At 25.8% G+C, this 20,310-nt stretch overlaps 1 protein-coding gene and 1 non-coding gene across 3 annotated transcripts in view; one reads left to right on the top strand and one right to left on the bottom strand.

Annotated features, from left to right (window-relative positions):
- LOC112600849 (E3 ubiquitin-protein ligase highwire) overlaps window positions 1-15,792 on the bottom strand; it is a 286,261-nt gene extending 270,469 nt beyond the window's left edge. For both annotated transcript variants that reach the window (XM_025348172.1, XM_025348173.1), the window contains exons 1-28: window positions 15,570-15,792; window positions 15,434-15,491; window positions 15,115-15,330; window positions 14,900-15,053; window positions 14,631-14,818; window positions 14,427-14,562; window positions 14,182-14,354; window positions 13,928-14,110; window positions 13,652-13,867; window positions 13,198-13,564; window positions 12,985-13,143; window positions 12,697-12,925; window positions 12,123-12,286; window positions 11,852-12,052; window positions 11,633-11,764; window positions 11,325-11,530; window positions 11,073-11,256; window positions 10,818-10,959; window positions 8,894-9,186; window positions 8,697-8,824; window positions 8,195-8,329; window positions 8,020-8,111; window positions 7,773-7,953; window positions 4,760-4,979; window positions 4,543-4,683; window positions 745-899; window positions 310-684; window positions 33-242 (exon numbers count right to left, since the gene is read on the bottom strand). In XM_025348172.1, coding sequence (XP_025203957.1) covers window positions 33-242; window positions 310-684; window positions 745-899; window positions 4,543-4,683; window positions 4,760-4,979; window positions 7,773-7,953; window positions 8,020-8,111; window positions 8,195-8,329; window positions 8,697-8,824; window positions 8,894-9,186; window positions 10,818-10,959; window positions 11,073-11,256; window positions 11,325-11,530; window positions 11,633-11,764; window positions 11,852-12,052; window positions 12,123-12,286; window positions 12,697-12,925; window positions 12,985-13,143; window positions 13,198-13,564; window positions 13,652-13,867; window positions 13,928-14,110; window positions 14,182-14,354; window positions 14,427-14,562; window positions 14,631-14,818; window positions 14,900-15,053; window positions 15,115-15,330; window positions 15,434-15,491; window positions 15,570-15,640 — 5,109 coding nt within the window. In that variant the 5' untranslated portion in view covers window positions 15,641-15,792. The remainder of the gene's footprint in view (window positions 1-32; window positions 243-309; window positions 685-744; window positions 900-4,542; window positions 4,684-4,759; window positions 4,980-7,772; window positions 7,954-8,019; window positions 8,112-8,194; window positions 8,330-8,696; window positions 8,825-8,893; window positions 9,187-10,817; window positions 10,960-11,072; window positions 11,257-11,324; window positions 11,531-11,632; window positions 11,765-11,851; window positions 12,053-12,122; window positions 12,287-12,696; window positions 12,926-12,984; window positions 13,144-13,197; window positions 13,565-13,651; window positions 13,868-13,927; window positions 14,111-14,181; window positions 14,355-14,426; window positions 14,563-14,630; window positions 14,819-14,899; window positions 15,054-15,114; window positions 15,331-15,433; window positions 15,492-15,569) is intronic.
- A 4,171-nt stretch (window positions 15,793-19,963) lies between these two features.
- On the top strand, window positions 19,964-20,035 carry Trnam-cau. The gene has a single exon. It is a non-coding gene; the product is annotated as a tRNA-Met (tRNA).
- Window positions 20,036-20,310: the final 275 nt, after the last annotated feature.

Here is a 20,310-nt window from a genome sequence, read left to right as displayed (position 1 = left end):
AAAATATATTTTTAAAATAAACTATTAATCACCTCTGCCAACAATTCAAGTTCATATTCATAATTTCCAACCCCAGCAAACACACCACAACCGGCAATAGTAATACCAGCACGATCTACCCAGAAACAAATTGCATCAGGAGAACCATTACCAGCATTCCATGTTTTGGTTTGATTAATTTTAGCAAATCTAGAAGGAGTAGTTAGTAAAATTTCTCTTTCATTAACTATTTCTGTTCCATCCTGAGAAAAAAAATGTAATATTTATAAGTATTCGATATCTAACAACTAGGTAAATCTTTTTTATTACTTCAGATAAAATAGCTTGTGATGATAGTTCAGCTACAACTCTCGCGACGAGATGTGAACAATTAGTAGAAAGTGATTTCAAATCATTGTCGGGTTTTTTATTATTCAATATTGCATTTCGCACTGGTAACCCTATTATATCTAAAAGATGTGTGAGTAATATTTCCCAATTTGGTTCACTTTTTAAATTATTATGGGCCGCTGATGTAGTAGCGTTAATTAATAATGGATAATAAGACTGATTATCTTTATCTAATGATCCAGATTTTTCATTGGGCTTTGTTGATTTCAATATTGGCATAAGATCACGAAGTCTATATGTAGTGTTACACAATGCAGCCACAACCGCAGTAAGTAGCTTATTCTTATGATCAGTCTAACAAAAATAACAAAATAAATACAATTGCATATTTTAGTTCTGTTAGAAACACCTTACATTTTTTTTGTCAATCAATAGTTCCCATAGAGAATACAGCTTCAAATGAGGTGTAGGATAAAACGCATGATAACATGACACAAATGTCATATGACATTCATTCAATATTTGATTTAACCATTTAATACATTTCATAATTTTCACTACTTCACTACCTGTAAAAATAAAATTTAAAAAATAATTAAATGCTTATAATGTTTGGTACATTTAATTTTTAGATTCTGTACTATATAGTTAAAATATAATAGCTAATAAAGATTATTAAATTATAATTATTTGTTTTTTCATTAAATAATTTTTAAAGAAAATTCAAGGTAGGTTAAGAAGTTTCAAATAACCCTTTTATTGATTGAAAATTAGATATAGATGGTAAGTACTTAACAAAGGTAATTTTTGTTTGACATTTTAATACAACATTAATCAAGACATATTATAACTTAAAATAAAAAATCTCGGAATTCCCTTGTCAACTAATTTTTTTGTGTACAGGTACTTTTATAAGTCTTATTTTATCTTTTAAGTGTATAAAAAAATGTATGCAATAAAAATGATGAAATTTTTGTAATATTAGATCATATCATTTAATGAAGTTAAATAAACTATCTATAGTAAAACTAAAACACTGGATTTATAAATTATTATTATAATTGTTATAGTTTATGATAAACGTGAATCGTGACATTAGTTTATATAAATGGCATGAAAAATATTTTCATTTCCAAACAAATAGCAATTCCATGAAATATTTAAGTTACTAGACCACAATAACAATCCATACGTATATGTGTAGCTAAATTTTACTCATGTACGTTAGCGCTCAATTTCAGTTCCTGGATCTTAAATTTTAAACTGAACATTGACTGTAAATTGTACAATTTTTTTTATTGATTTATTGATTTATTGATTTTTAATTTGATCTGTAATAACCTTTTAAAGCAGTAAATATTAAAAAAATGTTTTGCTTTTTAATTTAAAAATAGTTTCTAATTGCAAATCGAACCTAATTAGCACTTCAGTACTTTTTACTATTCAAAATATTCCACAAAAGTAAAGAAAATAATAGGAAAAAAAATTTTTACACATTATTACCAGTTATTGACAAAATAAATTTCATTTTTTGATGTTATTCAAAAACAAATAACTACAAACATTTATTCTTTGCAAAATATTTATATTAGCATTTTCTAAAATTGATATATTTTTCAATTTACGTATATAATAAAATGTATGTTTGCAAGTAAAAAAACTTAAAACTGAATATAAAGGACAATAAATAGCATATAAGCTGTATATAATCCAATCAAAAAATATCGAAAATATATATAGGTAGTCATTAATTAATACATTTTTTATACACGTTTCAAACTCGAATTTTTACATAATGCATTGAAATTACAAACCCTTGCAAAATACTACGATTGATAATAAAAAGTGTTATATACGGCCAAAAAAATTTAAAAAATGTAACACAATATCTCACATAAGATGTTCTTACATTAATTTAAAAATATCAAAAATACATATTAAGCAACATTTTTTAAATTTTTTATCATTTAAAAAAGTTTGATTAGTCCTCAACTTATTTTATAGGTACCTATACTTAAAAATATATAAAGTTTTCAATTTAAATTATTAAGAATTAAACATTTAATACAAGATGCTACATTTTTAGAAATACAAATGCACAATTTAACTATAAACAAATCAAATTCAAAATTTTAAAATTATATATTTAAACAAAAATTAAAATTATAATTATTTTAATGTACATAACTCAATAATTATTATTCATTCAGGCTAGAAACTTTTTATAACTGCGTTTTATTATTTATTATACCTTCTCAATTAAATTTAAAAATATTTTAATTAATTTTAAGCTATTTATATTGTGAAACTATTTAAGCTGTTCTATGGTACATCGGTATTGTCTTAAATAAATGTAAAATAACAGGTTTACAGGCAGCAATGTTAAGTATATGAAATTGTAGTATAACAATAAATTACTATACAACATATTAAGCAATTTGTTTTTGGAAAAAATGAGTTAAATCTACCTATCACTAATAGTAATATTAAATATGTAATAAATATCCTTAAATTAGTACGTCTAAACCAGTGTATCGCCGGATAAGTCCAAATATGTCGCAAAGTATATTAAATAACGCAAAATGTAAAAAAAAATTTTAACGCGATTAATAAAAATTAATATTTATTTAATATAATTTCAATGAAAATTATTTATGAAATAAGTTATCTTTTAATAAATCTATCATTATTTTTTATACTTTAATTTTTAATTTTAAATCATCAATTAAAACTAAATAGTAAATATAAACCATTATTCTTATTTTTTTTTTATTATGTCAAAAAGTATGAAATATGTGAATAATGTGTCGTCATAATACAAAGATTGAAAAACATTGCTTTGAACATTTAGACTGAAAAACTGTCTCTGCTCAAAATCGCTTATTATATACAATGATATTTTATCAATGACATAAAATTTAACACGTACATTATAATGGTCTACTCAATAAAGGAGTACACTGAAACCTATACAACAAAGTTAGTACCCAGTTGTTAAAATTCATTATTTTTTTATACAATTTTTTTTATGTCCAATATAAATTAAAATTCAAATATAGTAGACTTGTATAATTTTATAATGTATCAGAGCATATTTTAACATATAAAATAGATGGCACAAATACCACCTAATGAAAAATAAGTGCCTCCAAATGGTTAATGAATGTGCCTCGTACTCCATGTCACAAGTAGAAAATATAAAAGATACCCGACAAGGGTGGGGTGTAAGTTTTACAATAAAATTAAAAAAGCAAAAAAAAAACTTATTAACTGCCCCTCCCTGATTAAAATCCTAGCTGTGCCCATGATACCCGAGGTAAGTATTTGAACTAGTGCCACCTAATAATAAATTCATATAAAATATGATCTGTAATATATAATATATCAAACTGAATTCTGTTTTATAATTTTATAAGTCCACGAATTCTCCTTAAGTACATGATACTATACTTGAACCACTAAATAAATGTTCTACTCAATATACATTATCAATATACCTTTTCACATTTTTTATAATATGTATAAACATCAAACAAAGTTTATTTAAAATTTAAATTAACCATAAATTATATTGAAATTAGTGTTTAATCAATGTATAAAGATAAAAATTAAATAAAGTATTATAATCGTTTATAACTTTTTTTAGCATTTATAAATTATAACTTATAAATTAACTACTTTTATATATTTTTAAAACTAATTCAATCTTTTTTTGCGCACAAACAAAATATACGAATTTAAATGCTATCATTTATAGTTGATTAATGGCAATATTATATCTGATTATTAATTATTAATTTAGTGGTTAGTTTTTTTTTTATTCTCATCACATAGGCGACATTGCTATAATATCATTATAATATCATTTCTGTTAATTTAATTTTAGTATCTCGTTCTTTACGTTTAATTAACTTTTCCTGTTCACTTATTTTGATAAGGATAAATTACCTACGTCATGTTTTTAAAACAAAGTAGAAGTGACATTGAATCTTTTAATTTCTAAATATGATTAACCATATTAGAGAGAAGACCCTAGTAAAATTAAATTTAAAATATCATCTTTCTTTTCTTTTACTAATTAACTAATGTTTCAGGGAAAATTATTCATATGATATGAATATCAATTGACATTCTCAAATACTTTTAACAGTTTCAAACGCTTTCCAAAAATAAAAATTGAAATCTAAAGCTAGGTAATACAAATCATATTACCTTTATTGTCAATAAATATCCGATCAACGTTTTTTAATACTTCGTGTGGACGAACATCTGATAATATTTTTTGTAAAAGTTGTCGGACTTCAACAACACAACTAGCGAGAGCTTCAGTTTCTTGTAGCTTCATCTTGTCAACTGAAATACATTCAAAATACCCTCGTTAATTATTTTGTTACACTACACAATTATTGTTGCAAATTATCATCAGTACTGTGGTCTGGATATATCTCATGAATATAAGAACGGAGTAAATGGAAACATGATTGACTTATAAACATCAGTCGTTTAAGTTCGCAAATTGACGAAGTATCTTTTTTCGATAAATCCATGTAATAGTTTTTCTGCGAATATGGAAGACACATATCTGATATGTTTTTATTGATTGTTGTCCACGACCAACGAAGTAGTGTTATCAAAGCATTAAAACATTCCTAAAGAACAAAAATTAACAATTAAGACTCAAGACGTACTCGTATTCATTAAATACAGTTTTCGTAATTTTAAAAACTTTACAATTGCCGATCTGTGTGTTTGATCATGCAACGCTACATTTATTGCCGTCTTAATAAATCTTACAAGCAATTACATAACAAAACTCACATTAGTTGAATTTCAATTAAAATATTTAAAATAATCTTTACACACCGATTATGAATTTAGGCCTGAGAATTAAAAATCCAATACAATTTACACAGCGTCTAACACAATTTATTTAACACATCAAAAATACATCAAGCTATAAAAAAACAATATACTCTACCATTATGTTTTAGAATTACGTTCATATTTTTATTATTTAATTTTACATAAATCGTAAAACATTAATTAACCTTTGTAAGTATAATGTGGCGCTATATATAGGCAATTAAATGTACACTAATTTCGTTAACTCGTTTATTTCCAATGGAGTCGAACAAACGCGTTTAACGGCACAACATATTATGGCATTTGACATGTGGTATCCATCAGTTGTGTATCTAAATTAATAGAGAATTTACGAAAAAAAATCATCAATCGATACGAAACCAAAAATGATGTATCTATCAGTATCTTAATAATTGATTTTTTTTTTTCAACATCAATATGAACGACCGGAAAAACGTATGAATCAGGGACATAGACATACATTTTATAAGTTGACAAAGAGAAAAATTCATAGTTGAAATAAGATTATAAAAAATACGAAAAAATAAATGTATATATAAATTGTGACAAATGTATTTAATACGCGCAATTTTTCTCGACTTTTTCGTTAATTTCATCCAATATTTCATTTGAATTATTAACGATAATAACTAAGCAAAACAAATTTATTTAAATAATCCAATTTAACCATGATTTTAATCAATAAAATAAAACAAAAACATTTAAATAATAAAACGAGTAACTAATTAGACAACAAGTTATGTCCACACAATAAAGATAAAAATTAAAAACTATAATTATTATATATTATTAAATTAATATACAATACATATTACAATTAACAATGACACTAATCAAAACTGATAAATTCGTACCAATGCTATAGTTTTAACTCTAATTTTAAATTATTATGATTAAGACTTCAATATTTGTATGTAACTACATATTGTCATTTGATAAAATATAGTTGGGATAATTTAACTTAATAGTGACTACGACCCTTCAACGATGCATATACGAATAAGCAGGATAGCCAAAAATAGGATAATCTGTTATATCGATATATGAGAATCAACATTATACAACTGATACAAAATATCGTAACATTTTTTAATGGTGCTTGATTGCCATTTTAAGCGGTGTAACTTTAGTTGCCTATCAAATATATTATTTAATCGTGAAAATATGCTCACAATGATACGTATATCTTATTTCTAATTATTATTCAACAGACATAGTAGGTGACAAGGTAAGTATTAAGTTAAAGCCAAGAAAAAATTGAAAGTAAATATGAAGAAATTATATTCTTGATTACAATTTAAAACATGACTGATAGTGACGCTGATCAGTAGCGTGCCAAAATAGACGTATTTGAGGGCAATGGATTTAGTATGACTTAAAGTTAATAATAATAATATTGTACTATTAAGTAAAATAAAATTTAGAATAAAAGCTGTAGATACATGACCAAGATTAAGTTACTAAAATCAAATTGTAGTTTGCCTCAGGTCTAAAAATTGTTTAACATGCTACTGGGCAGTACTACGTATACTATACCCACCGAGAATAATGGCCCCTATTCTGTATAGTATTTCTGTATGTATTTTCTGCCCAAAAAACGTAAACTAAATGAATTCACGTACCAAAATTTGTAATATAATACATTTTAGAGCTAAAAGCATAATAAAAATACCAAAAAAAAAAAAAAATAATAATAAATTATTATTCAAAACTTTTATTTATTATGGTAATTAAAAATGTTTTATTTTAATTAAAATATATATATATTTAAGCATTTTGAGTTTAATAATCTATTACTATTATAATTATATTGACATACATAATTTTAGTTAAATATTAAATTAGATTTTTGTTGTTAGTTTTTATCTTTTAATGCTTTTTTATTTCTAGTCCAAATTACTTGTGGCTGTATAGTAGTGAAATTAATGGAATATTTTTCAAACACAAATACATAAAACTATTTTAAAGTGCCTTTTTATATTCATAATTCAGAGATGATTAAAGAGTGTATCATTATTTTACAATGGCATTTGATTTTTTTTACATCAAATTTACTTAAATCTATAACATTGAGCATAGTTTTCTGTAGTAAATTTTAAACTATGTTACTTTAGAGAGTAAATTAATAAAATTCAAAGCACCCTATACTATGTTTAATAGTCATTCAAACAAGAATATTTGCACAAACACCAGTTTTAAAAAATAAACCTTGTTTTTTTTTTTTAACAAAAAGGTATATCTATTATTGGAATTAAAATGTTCACCAAATATTTATACTAGCGTTTTATAAATACAAAAATAAAACACTTTTCTCTTTAATATCCCACCAATAATTAACACCATACATCACAACATGGATATTTTTAAGGGGATAAACACATAAAATGTATAAACACACAAACTTTTACAATAAAACAATATTATTAACAAATCAAAAAAGTAAAACACAAAGCAAACAAAATAAATATTGTACATATCAAATAAAGCAAAACAATAATAATAATCAACAAAGAACTAAAACAAGCATTTATTATTCAAAATCAATTTCAATTCAATACCTTATTAACTGAGTGTGAAAAAGCATCACTTAATATATGAATATCATTGTTTGATGTATGTATAGTTGATATTGACAATGAATCAGGAATAACAGTTCTATATAATATTTCAGGTATCTGTCCAGCATTTATATCAGTACCATTATTTGATCTCCGAGATGATTTGAATGTAAATGTAATTCTAATAAATAAAATTACAAATTATTGTAACAATGATTATTGAAGAACACCAAAGCAATTATATTACTGTTCGTCACTTGTCACACTACACATTCCACTAGAACCACAATCACTTGATGGACCAGTTATTCTAGCACATCCCACATACCATCGATTTGCCTGAATAAATACAAAAATTTTAAATATTATTATTATTATGAATATTAATAATATTAATATTCAAATAAATTAATAATAATTACAAAAAGAGCAATAGGTTCATCAAATAAGACTGGATTTTTTTGCCTAGGAGCACATTCATAAGTAAGTTCATCAGTTTCGGCTAATAGTTCACCATCAATTTCTCGCTCACCGCCTTCTACACCAATGTCATAAACCTACATTCAAAAAATATATGAATTAGTGTTAGAACTATAATTTTCTATTTTAAATTAACAAATTCAATAATTTTAATATTTAATTTACAAAGTGTTATACACAAAATAAATTATAAAATAATAAATATGAGATATTTTTATATGATTTAAATAATATTAAAAAAAGTACTTAAATTAACTTCTAAAATAACAATTGAAAGTCATTAAACAACATAATTTTATGTTAATGAGTGGAAAATCTAATGTAAAGTATAATGTGACTTTTAAGAAATAAAATTCATTTATACATATTTTAACCAAGTAGTAAACTAGATTTTTTTTTAATATTTAATTTTATTGTATATAACAATCAATAAATTCACATTACCTTCAGTTTAACTGTATATTCTCCTCTTCCTCCAAATAAACCAAAACCAACTAATGCAATATTACAATCAACTGAGAACCGAATAGCCTCAACCGAATGTCCAGAATACCCCCATCCACCACCTAAACCTAGAAATATAAATTAATTTAAAAATTAAAAATACAATCCAAAATAAAATTATGATTCATTATACATACTTGCAAATCGGTTAATGTGTAAAAATTCCTTTTTTGGCTCTACCGTATTTGATACAACTGGTATATTACTTTGAGATGATGCTATACCAATAGGGAACAACGATAAATTTTGGGCCAAAATGTCCATACAAGTTAATAAATTAACTAAAACTTGAATTCGAGATACTGAAATCCCAGCAGTAGGTGGCAATGCTAATTCATAATTCAATAAGGAACTGGTATCATTATGTCTTCTACAAGCACTATTCACGTTATAACATGTAACCATAACTTTTTCACTTATATCATTAATACTAAAAATCAATAAATAACATAAATAAATAAATATTATTAATGATTATTATAGTTTATAATTAGATCACGGATCTATATAGAATCATATATTCTTTCTTTTAAGGTTTAAGATTTATGTTAATAAACTTCATCTATAATTCTAATAAAAATCATTTACAATAAGTTATTTTAAAGATTTATTACACTTTTTAATGAATTTACAATGCAAGTATATATTCTATTCAAATTAAAATAAAATATATTATATTAAACTAACATTTAAAATTCTTTAATATTATTTATTTATTTGTTAAAATATTTTTTAATACTCATAACATATTGTACAACTTATTTTAATACTTTATAGAGTATAAATCCGTGCTCTACTTATAATTATCAAGTCTATACAGGTGATTCACCAAACATACTCACTCCTTCTTTTCTTCTTCAATAACATAGTAATTTAAAATCAACTTTGAAATTTTTAAATATATTTTTATTTAACTTAAAACACCATATTTTCAAAACTTTTGGGAATTTTCTTACAACTTAAGAGGACGTTTCACGCCTATATTCTTAATGTCAAAAGAGCCTTTACGAGAAATTTTTGTGTTTTTTGTTCAATTTCAAAAAATTATATAAAACCATTGAAATAAGACATTGAAAAAATCTCTAAAAAAAACAAATAATTTTGTCCTCTTTATTGTGATGAAATTTGGTGTATAAATATTACTATAGAATCCAAGGTTCTTATTCTCACAAAATAAGTTTAATGAACAAAGTATTGTATTTTTGCGTAGCATGTGCTACTACAACTATACAGCAGATAAAATCATTTATTTTGTGGTTGTACACCACTAATTACTATTATATTATAACAATGTTATAATTCTAGCTTTCTAAAAATAAGCCACCAGACGGCCTAATTGAATTATTTAAATTAATAAATTTTGAATAAGCCATTATAGATTATTTATTTTGTAATAAATAACTACTACTATGCTCAAGTTTCTTATGAAAAAGAAATTTGTTTTTAAATGAGAACCATGTTTTAAGCTAAACTTATTTTGTGGCCTTTTTCTAAAAAAAAATAACATATTTAAATAAAAATTTGAAAGAATAATTTTAAAGTTATTAAACTTTATGTGCTAAGAATAATAAATCCATGACAATATATCTATGGTAACTATGATGATTTGAAAATGTTAATAATTAATATTAATCTATTAATATTTATTATTAGTAAAAATGTTAAAATTATAATTTAAAAAATAATTCCAGCATTAAAAATATTTTATGTTTCAATAAAATTATTTTTTAAAACTATTATCTTCAATACAAACATTTTAAAAACCAAAACTCTACAATTAAAATTTTGAATGAAGTATACCAATTTTTTCAAAAAATATTATTCACTAAATAATTTATGGTAAAAAAGAGTTATTATTTAAAAATCAGAAATAGAAGAGTATATCACCAAAACACAAAATAGTAAAAAAAATCTCAAAATAATGACAATATATAAGTTTCTTGAAATATATTTAAAATTCCAAGTTAGAATTTTAATAAATTCATTATTAAAAAATAAATTACGATGAACATACTTAGTGAATCACTCTGTATTATAGACATTAAATATTAAATTTCTTACTGCCATAAGTTATTATATAACAAATCAAAACACCACATTCCAGTATGTTTTTCATCAAATTGTATCTGATTATTCCCTGAATAACTATTACAAGTGCCATCTTGTTTGTTAATTGCTAAGCATTTATTTGAAGTCATCACCACTGATTATGAGACACACAATTTAAATATTAAAGGAAAATAAATGATTAAGTACCATGCAATGAAATAAATGATTAGTGTTTAAATCTAAATTGTTAAATTTCTTAATACTTACATATAATATCATTGTTGGCAGCAATAGATAAAATTTTACTATTTATTAATGCCTCATCAACTTTTACAATTGTTTGATTACCACAACACATAACTACTCTCGCTCTTCTGGTATGAGGCGGATTTATATCTTCTACACTCAATGGTACATGATTGCATCCACTATCACGACCAAGTTGACTTTTCTGTATTACATTGAAACAATTATAATTAACAACAAGTTATACAAATAAATTTAATATTAATTGTTTACCAAATAACTGCCAAAAGTATAGAGTTTACCATCTTTCGATACCAATGCAGTATGATTGCTACCAGCTGACACACTGATAACAGGATGTTTTAAGCGCGGTATTTTTAATACAGTTGGACCTTTTCTACTGAGTGACAGACTACATCCCAGTTGGCCATTTGAGTTACTACCAAATGTTATTACTTTCCCATTACTTAAAAGTAATACTATAAAAACATACATAGAAATTATAATAAATATAAAATATATGTATATGTATGAATAAATTAATTTAAATTAATACATAACATTTTATTATAACATATTACCTGTATGATGTAAACCACAACTAATTTGAATAACTGGGCAGTCTATTGGTAAAAATACTCGCGCAGGTGGTAAAATGGTCATTCTAGCAGTATCCCTTTCTATATCGCTTCCCGGATTATTAACTGCATCATCTAATGAATTAAAAATGTATGAATCCATTGAAATATTTAAATTATGTTTTAAAAATCTAAATATTTAAGATATATTTAAGTATATACCAACAAAACTTCGAGTTATTATATTGTTTTGAGTTTGAAAATGTATGTTTGTATTATTAGCTATTTGTATACTACTATCAATATCTGCATCCATAGAAGAATCTACTTGAACTAAATTCAGTTTTTTTCGTTGATCACGTTTACAAAATCGCTTTTTTATATGATCTTCAAGTCTTGCTTCTTGTGACATTTTTGCTTTATCTTTAATAGTATAAATTAATAACAAAAAATATTATTTATTAATCAAGAAGTAACATTAAATCTTTTATACCTCCAACACCAAAAATCACATCAAGTCTCATCATTCCTGCTATATCACCAGCACCATTTGGTCCAAGTAAAGCTAATTCTGAATTATCTTCAACTTCTCGAGCACAAATACGACAACATCCACAAATAGTGCATCCAGCATCTCCTTCACCACAACCACATTCCCTAAAAACAATTTGAAAATTAAATTAAATACCTATAAGATTGATTAAATATGACAAAAAAATGATTTAGTTAAAATTAAAAACTATGGTTATAATATTTTTATTCAAAGAATTTTAACTTATATGTCATATACAAATTGAAAGAATGTATTCAATTTTTTATAAAGTAGAAAAAAAAATGTCAAACTATTTCTATTCTACTACACACTATTTAATTGAAATTAAAGCAATAACTTCTAATAACATGAAAAAAAAAATTTGAAAATATAAATTATAATAATGTAATATGTAGCATAGAATACATGAAAATTCTTTGTAAATAAATTTCATAGTGACAAATGAATCATGAGATTCAAAAGCACTAATTTATTTCTAAACTCTCTAAATTAATTGATTTTAAAGTTAACTTACTGGCCAGATTTACGATTGGATCGTATGCTACTAAGACAACTATAGCTATACCCTGTACATTCACCACATACAGTACACACCATGCATACTTCATGTTTCCAGTTATGTTTCCCTGGTTTACAAATATCTTCACAAGGTTTATTATCATCACAGTCATCATCAAATACACTTTGTTCATCAACAGAATTAATTTGGCTTAATGATTCATTATTGGTGATTTCGGGATAATCTATAACAACATATTGATGTCATTATAAAGGTTAATAAAGATAGAAAATAATATTTAACTGTTTTTATTGATTTGAGGAGCACATATATCACGTCCACATTGGCCTTTGTTATTAATTCCAAAACTATAAATGTGTCCTTTAGCACTCAACGCAATTGCATGTGCTTTTCCTAAAGCTATCTGAACAATTTTAGCATTTTTTAAATCTTTTACCAAACCTGCAAAAAATAGAATTTAATAAGAGTATTTAAATTATGAAAATAAATATTTACCAGTATGTATATCACAATAAGTATCATCTTTTCCAAACATATACAAAAGACCATCTTTAGTTACTAATGCAGTTGTACCATTATTACAAGCTACATCCACAATAAATTGTCCATCTAATTTAGTTATCCTTTTTGGCTTCAGTACTCTAGGTTGCTTTCTATACCTTCCATTATCACAATCTTCACCACGCCGTGATACTCCTAAGAAATAAGCTGATCCCGTATCGCAAAGCAACACACAGTGTAATCCATCATGACCAGCAGCAACTTTTATGATTTTACATGGATTAGGTAAGCTTAACTCTGACCATACAGAACGATAACAATTTAAACTACTTTGTCCATTAGATTTTAACCATTGAAATGCCTGATAAATAATTTTTTTTAAATATAGAACAAATATATATATATAATAATATATATAATATTTCTTATTTATAATTGTGGTACTTACTTTTCCAGACTTAACTGATATGATAAAACAATCTTTTAAAGTGGCAACAGAAGATACTTCTTCATCAGTAGCACTGTTAATAGCACTTTCAGCTGTAATAGAATCCCATAGTTCAGAAACACCATAAATCCGTACATTGCGACGGCTTAATACAAGAGGAACTTCATTAACAAGTTTTCCAGTACTAGGATCAATACTCTTAATCACGTAATTGTTCTATTCGAGAGGAAAAAAGGTTAATAATGTTTAGGTATTATAAATTAGTAAAATACTTACTGCAGATTGATCAAGGAAACATAATCTATCTTTATCACTAAATACAGGTTTACAAGATGTATTCAATGTAATTGAAGTATCTATTTGAACTCGTCCTAACTTTTTAAATGTATCTCTATCTAAAAACTCAATTTCTTGATTGCTAGTCTGGTTTGCATAATTAATCCTTAAATATAACATTTTCTAGAAACAGACAAAAAAAAAATAAAATTGTATTGATATAAATAAATAAGCATATTGTAGGTATAACTAACTTGATAAAATCCAAGACAAACATCACTAGAATGTAAAGTATGACTTGATGTACGAGCTACATTTACATATGGATGTCCACTAACTGTACCACCAAAACCAGTACCAATTTTATGAAACCCATACTCTGAAAATGTATACAAATAGTCTCCATCACATGCCATTCCTTTGACATCTGAAAAAAAAAAAAAATGAAAACTGAACTTTGTAATTCATTAATACTAAAATATAGATAAGTTATAAGTACTCTGTAAATAATTTAAATTTAATGTTATAATTTCAGATGATTTGGGAACTCCATAAGACATCCAATCAGGAGTTTCATAATCCCCATATGTAAGAACACGAACACATTTTTGCAGACTAGTTAAAACTTTTGGTAACTAAAGAAAAACATATTAATAAGTCAGTGTCAATATAGAAGTATATACAAAATTAAAAATCTACTTACAATTATTTTTCTAGGGGATGCATTATTTGGGCACATGATTAATGTTGTTAAAGTGTTTAGTATTTTACCAGTATCTCCTCTAACTATTACTAAACTTATAAGACAAGAACACGAAACTGCTTTAAAATCATAAGTCCCATTTTCATAATTTCCAGTTGCCATATCCAATAATAGTTCATATAATGGATCTATACAATTCATAAAAATGTATGATTAAAAAAATAAAAACATATACATTTAATTTAATTTCTAAATCAGTATAAACTTACCAATAACTTCTGATGGTTCATCTTTTAAAGCTTCAGGTGATTGATACTGAATGATATCTAACAAAGCCATCAAAGCTTTAGTACATATTTCTGGTGAAGGAACTCTACTCTCTTTAATCAATTCAAATACACTACGTAAGCCAATGCCAACTACCTAAAAATAACAATAACAAAAAGTTTTGAGATATATTTCCCTAAAAATGTCATTAACAAACCTTAGGGATGAAAATTTCTGGACATGAATTAGCCTGAACATTGTTGGAAGATTGTAGCACTCGGTTGAGAACTTTGAGACATATTGGAGCTGATGATGAGTGCCAGTATGCATCGTCAGCTTTTTTAGCATGTCTATCAAACACGGCATATCGAGCAGCTGATAGTACTGCAAAGGAAGAAGCATTCCCAGATACATACATGGTCCAGCCGCCATCCTAGGAAAACAAAACAAATCATAATTGCACAATTAAATACTATATAACAATCATGATAATAATAATAATAATAATAAACCAATAATAACACTATAAGTCTTACCTTGTACAGTTTTGACCCTTTTTGAGCTTTCTGATAATTTTTTTTGGCATGTTGTTTCCTAAATAAATCGTGGATATATAATAATCAAAAAACAAACGGCATAGAATTGTTGTTGTGACCAAGTCAGAGAACTTACTTAGGTAATTCTTGGGCTTCCTGGAAAAATCGTCTGTACAACTGGTCAATACCGTCCACCTCGGGCAGCATAGTGATGGATGGCAGTCAAGACATGTTCCGTATATGTACAGCAGCAAGTCAATCGGGCAAATTGATCGTCGACGAATTGCAATGATTTACGACAGACACCCCTAATTCTTCCATCATAATATCGTATTGATTTATTTTTACCGGGTTCCCTGTTATCGAATTTCAAACTTATGTTGATAAACAATAGTACGGAGAACAGTGGGAGAAAATGATAGTAGAGCTAACCAATCGATTGTGATAGATCGATAATCAGGACCACAGCCGCTATCTACCCGAAAAGTTATTGTTCCGGTTCGCCACCAAAATACTGGAACTATTTAGAACATTAGAACTTACTGAAAGAATAAACATTGATATAAAAACTAAAAAATTAAAAAATCTATTAAAAATCTATGTGGCATACTAAGAATGATACGATTCAATAATACACTTTACTTAGGTTCCATTTAGAGTGCATTTATTCTACTATACAAAAAGTGTCACCTTTAAACAAGAACAAATTGGACTTGATAGATGATATATTTTGGGTCTTGCACTTTTTTATTTTAATGGCCCCCGCTATTTTTCACCTTAATACCGTGAAACACATTAACTTATTTGACACATTAATTTTTTTATTTGTTTTTCGTGAATATAAAGATAAATATTAAGAATTTTTAGGTTTGACCTCTCTAAAGTACAAACTAGAACCAATTTAATAACTAAAACCTTCTTCATTTTTGAAAATAAACAACTTATAGTGTACTTATCTACAAGAAAAACATATCATTGTTAAATCAATGCATTCATCGCTTTGCGCAAAATCTAAAATAAAATTAAAAAAGTACCAAAAATATCGAAACGTTATTACTGAACATTGAATAGATAAAACTTTAAATTGTCACCTATTAGTGTGGCAAGTTTTCCCAAAATTTAATTTCGAGTTACCGAGTATACTTAAATGAATGGTTTTTACAGAGGCGGATTTCCCATTGCCACTGTAGGCAGCTGCCTAGGGCGGCAAAATTTGAAGGGGGTGGCAAATTTTATAGTGTTTTATTAAAAAACATTAAGCTTATAAAAAAAAAAAAATGAAAAACTTTACATTTACGAAAAATAATTAATAATGTGCGTATTAATTTTATATTTCATATTTTTCTATATCGTATATGATATACGGTTGTGATAACTTGTTTAGTTGTTCACCTATTATAGAGGCGGCAAATTGTTGGTGCTTATAGCCATAAAAAAAGATAAATCCGCCTCTGGGTTTTTTCAAGAAAACATACATTTACTTCGAATTATCAAAAGTTTTGAATTATTGGGAATCGACTGTATAATATGTAAACAACATCCCATTCCTAAATTATTTTTATTTAATGTTTGTTATAATTTAAAAAATATGTTATTTTTACCTTTTTTCAACATACCTTCAAAATGTGTGATTGTATTATTTGCAGAGTAACTTATAATTTTATTACTTAAAGCATTTTTATTTAAAACTTTAACGATTTGACCGTAAATTATTTCCGAGGTATATAATAGATAATTGGGATGAGTTTCATAGACTTGTAGTTCGAAGCATCGTAAAGAATGAATACAAAACTAACTTTTTCTAAGTCTTAAACCGTTTTAATGATAAAAGGAGACTTCTAAAGTATGTAAAAACACAAAAACTAAAAAAAATGTTGAAAATTTTACTATTTAAAAATAAGTTGAATAATAATTAATATTAGATACATTAGATTTATTTAATATGTTATGGTAATCATTTGTTCTGTTGAAAAAATATTGTATTCAAAATTAAGAATTTTTTCATTAACATTTATTTATCTTGAAAGTTTTGTTGATTTATGAAATGTTTATATCTACAAGTTTTCAGTGTGATTGATCTGCTATTGTTATTGAGTAGAGCAGTGTTTCCCAACCAGTGTGCTCGGTGTGGACCGCGACACACTGGTGTGCCGGGAAGCCTTTATAGGTGTGCCGCAAAATTTCACAATTCTTAATAAGTGTTTATGTACAATTTCAGTAATTGATTATAATGTTTATTTAAGTCAGTGAAAATTAGTATGCCACGGCTCAATGTGGGTTAGGGATTTAGGATTAGTATACCGCGAGGAAAAAAGGTTGGGAAACGCTGGAGTAGAGCCTTGTACATAAGAACAACCAATCGACATAATAAATGCCAACTTAAAGTACACAAGACGATAAGTATGTTGAAAAATCTTCAGGAAGTCCATGTTAAAGTTATGTAAGTTATGTTATTATTATTAGTTATTAGTGTTATTACTCAATAGCACTTATGTAATATTTTTGAAATGTTAAGACCAAAATATTTGAATCGTTTAATTTCAAAATAGCTTTTTCAATTTCAAGACTAAAGAATTTCAAATGCATTTTCAACATTTTCAAAAATATAATATTACAGCTTTAGATAATTGAAGGCAGTCCTTGTTCTTGTAGCTTTGTAATAGAAATAGGTAATTAAAATTGTATTTTGTGTAAGTCGTATCTCTTTCAATACTAATTTGGGAAATATTTTTTAGTAGATAAATATCTATGATACTAACACTATCATTGTCTAATTTTTTAAGAATTATTGGTACTTAACGATTTCAATGTTTTCATAGTTGTAATTTAAGACGATAATTCACGTACTCCAACATGAAATAATTATAGATTCTGGTGGTATTTAATTTTTTCATTTCCGGATGGCTTCATTTTTAAACAGTTGAACTCGGTTTGGCGCTTGTTGAGTATCTTTTTAACATAAAAATAAGTTTGTCGACATTTTGTCTCATACTTTCTCTCTGATTTAGTGGAATCTATACGAGCCGTACACAGGGCCGGATTAAGCACGGAGCCTAGAAGCCCGAGCTCCAGGCCCTAAAATATTTATCTGAAACCAAATTTAAAATATTTTAAGTTCAAATTTTATTTTGGTTACACATTTTTTTTAATTTTCGTAATTTAATTGTATTTTTTTTATTACGTCATGTACTGAATGCCATCCGCAAACGGGCGGAGTGATAATATCGGATTGAAATAATTGTTTGCATTCGATGCATCAACTAGAACATTACGTTACTTATCTTATTTTCGACAATATTTTTTTATTGATAGATTTGGTTTTGATTTATTTATAGTTAATCTAGATTGTTTTTGCTAGAAACGTACGAGCGTCTGTCGTCGATCATCATTTGGTCTTCATGATTTAATCCCAACAGTTGACTTATTTAGTGATTACTGATTACAATATAATATTACTTACAATGTCTCAAAAATATGCTAGTTATTTTATGAGCCGCTAAGCAAAAGCTTAAAAAATAGAAAGAAGAAAGTATGAAAATATTGCTAAATAAGGTAAGGCTATTGGCTATTAAAAAAATTATTATTATCTCATGTAGGTATCCTATGTGTACCTAAGAAATATTATAAAATTTAATCAGACCTAATATCAAGACCTAATGAATTTAAGCTTTTTTAAATTCACATTCATCCCAATAACTTCAGTTGATTGTGAACGATCATTTTCGATATGCAAACATTTATTAACAGATAAACAGATTTATTAATACAAACGAAATTATTGTGGAGTTTCAAAAAAAGAAGAGAAAATAAGATAGTAAAGTTAGTTTTAAAATACAATATAATATAATATACTTTAATTTTTATGTTTTTATATTTTGACATTTAATGAATAATATTGTATAATAGCATGTACTTAATGAAAATTTACAAATATTAAAAAATTTTAAAGATATTTCTGTGCAATTTACCTTGTATCATTTTTTTAAATAAATAAAATTCAGTTATTAGTGATAAATATTGTAAGGACTAAGGGCCCTTTGGAATACTAGGCTCCAGGCCGGGTAAACTCTTAATCCGGTCCTGGCCGTACACGTAATATATATGAATTATGAACTTTTTTTTAAATAAAAAACTTTCAATGTATTAGCGGCTTTTATCATGCAGGGAGCTGGTCGCAAAGCTTTCGCCTAGCTCCCATACCGGTCCTAATAAGAGTAGGTAAATATGATTTATTAATTGTGATAGGTCCCTATATAATGATAATAATGTGAAATTAATATTCAGGATTATTAAGAAAAAATGTTTTAAAGACTTCTTTAGTGAAATAGACTCAAAAAAAGTAAAATAACATTTAAATTTCGAAATATGTAAAAATAAGCAACGTAAAATTTCGCTACCTATTATTTTGATTTTTTAATACCATTGATTATAAAATATAATCAATGAATGTTTGAAACTAAGTCAATTGATAAAATTAGCAAATATAGTAAAATGACTTAAATATAATTATTTATTACCCCTACTATAACTAGCAGAGTGGCGCAGTGGAAGCGTGCTGGGCCCATAACCCAGAGGTCCGTGGATCGAAACCACGCTCTGCTAAACAGATTTTTTTTAGTTATTATTTACTAACAAAAATCACAAATATGAAAATAACCCATATCAGCATCCATAATTTATTTAACCGAGAACCAACGAACTTAAATATGTCATATTATTGATTAACATATTATCTAATTAAATACATTTTGCATGTTAAAAAGATTGAAATATTATTTGTAATTTTTTTTACAATTTAACATATTTTCAAAATAGAATATGAATTATGAATCTTAATTTTTTTTATACATCATTGCTGTACAAATAGTTAGGAATAA

This window comes from Melanaphis sacchari, unplaced genomic scaffold (assembly GCF_002803265.2).
Source record: "Melanaphis sacchari strain LSU unplaced genomic scaffold, SCAv2.0 Contig72_pilon_pilon, whole genome shotgun sequence".
In the NCBI taxonomy this organism is placed as follows: Eukaryota; Metazoa; Arthropoda; class Insecta; order Hemiptera; family Aphididae; genus Melanaphis; species Melanaphis sacchari.
The sequence above is the reverse complement of the archived record's forward strand: the minus strand, read 5'-3'. Positions and strand labels throughout refer to the sequence as shown.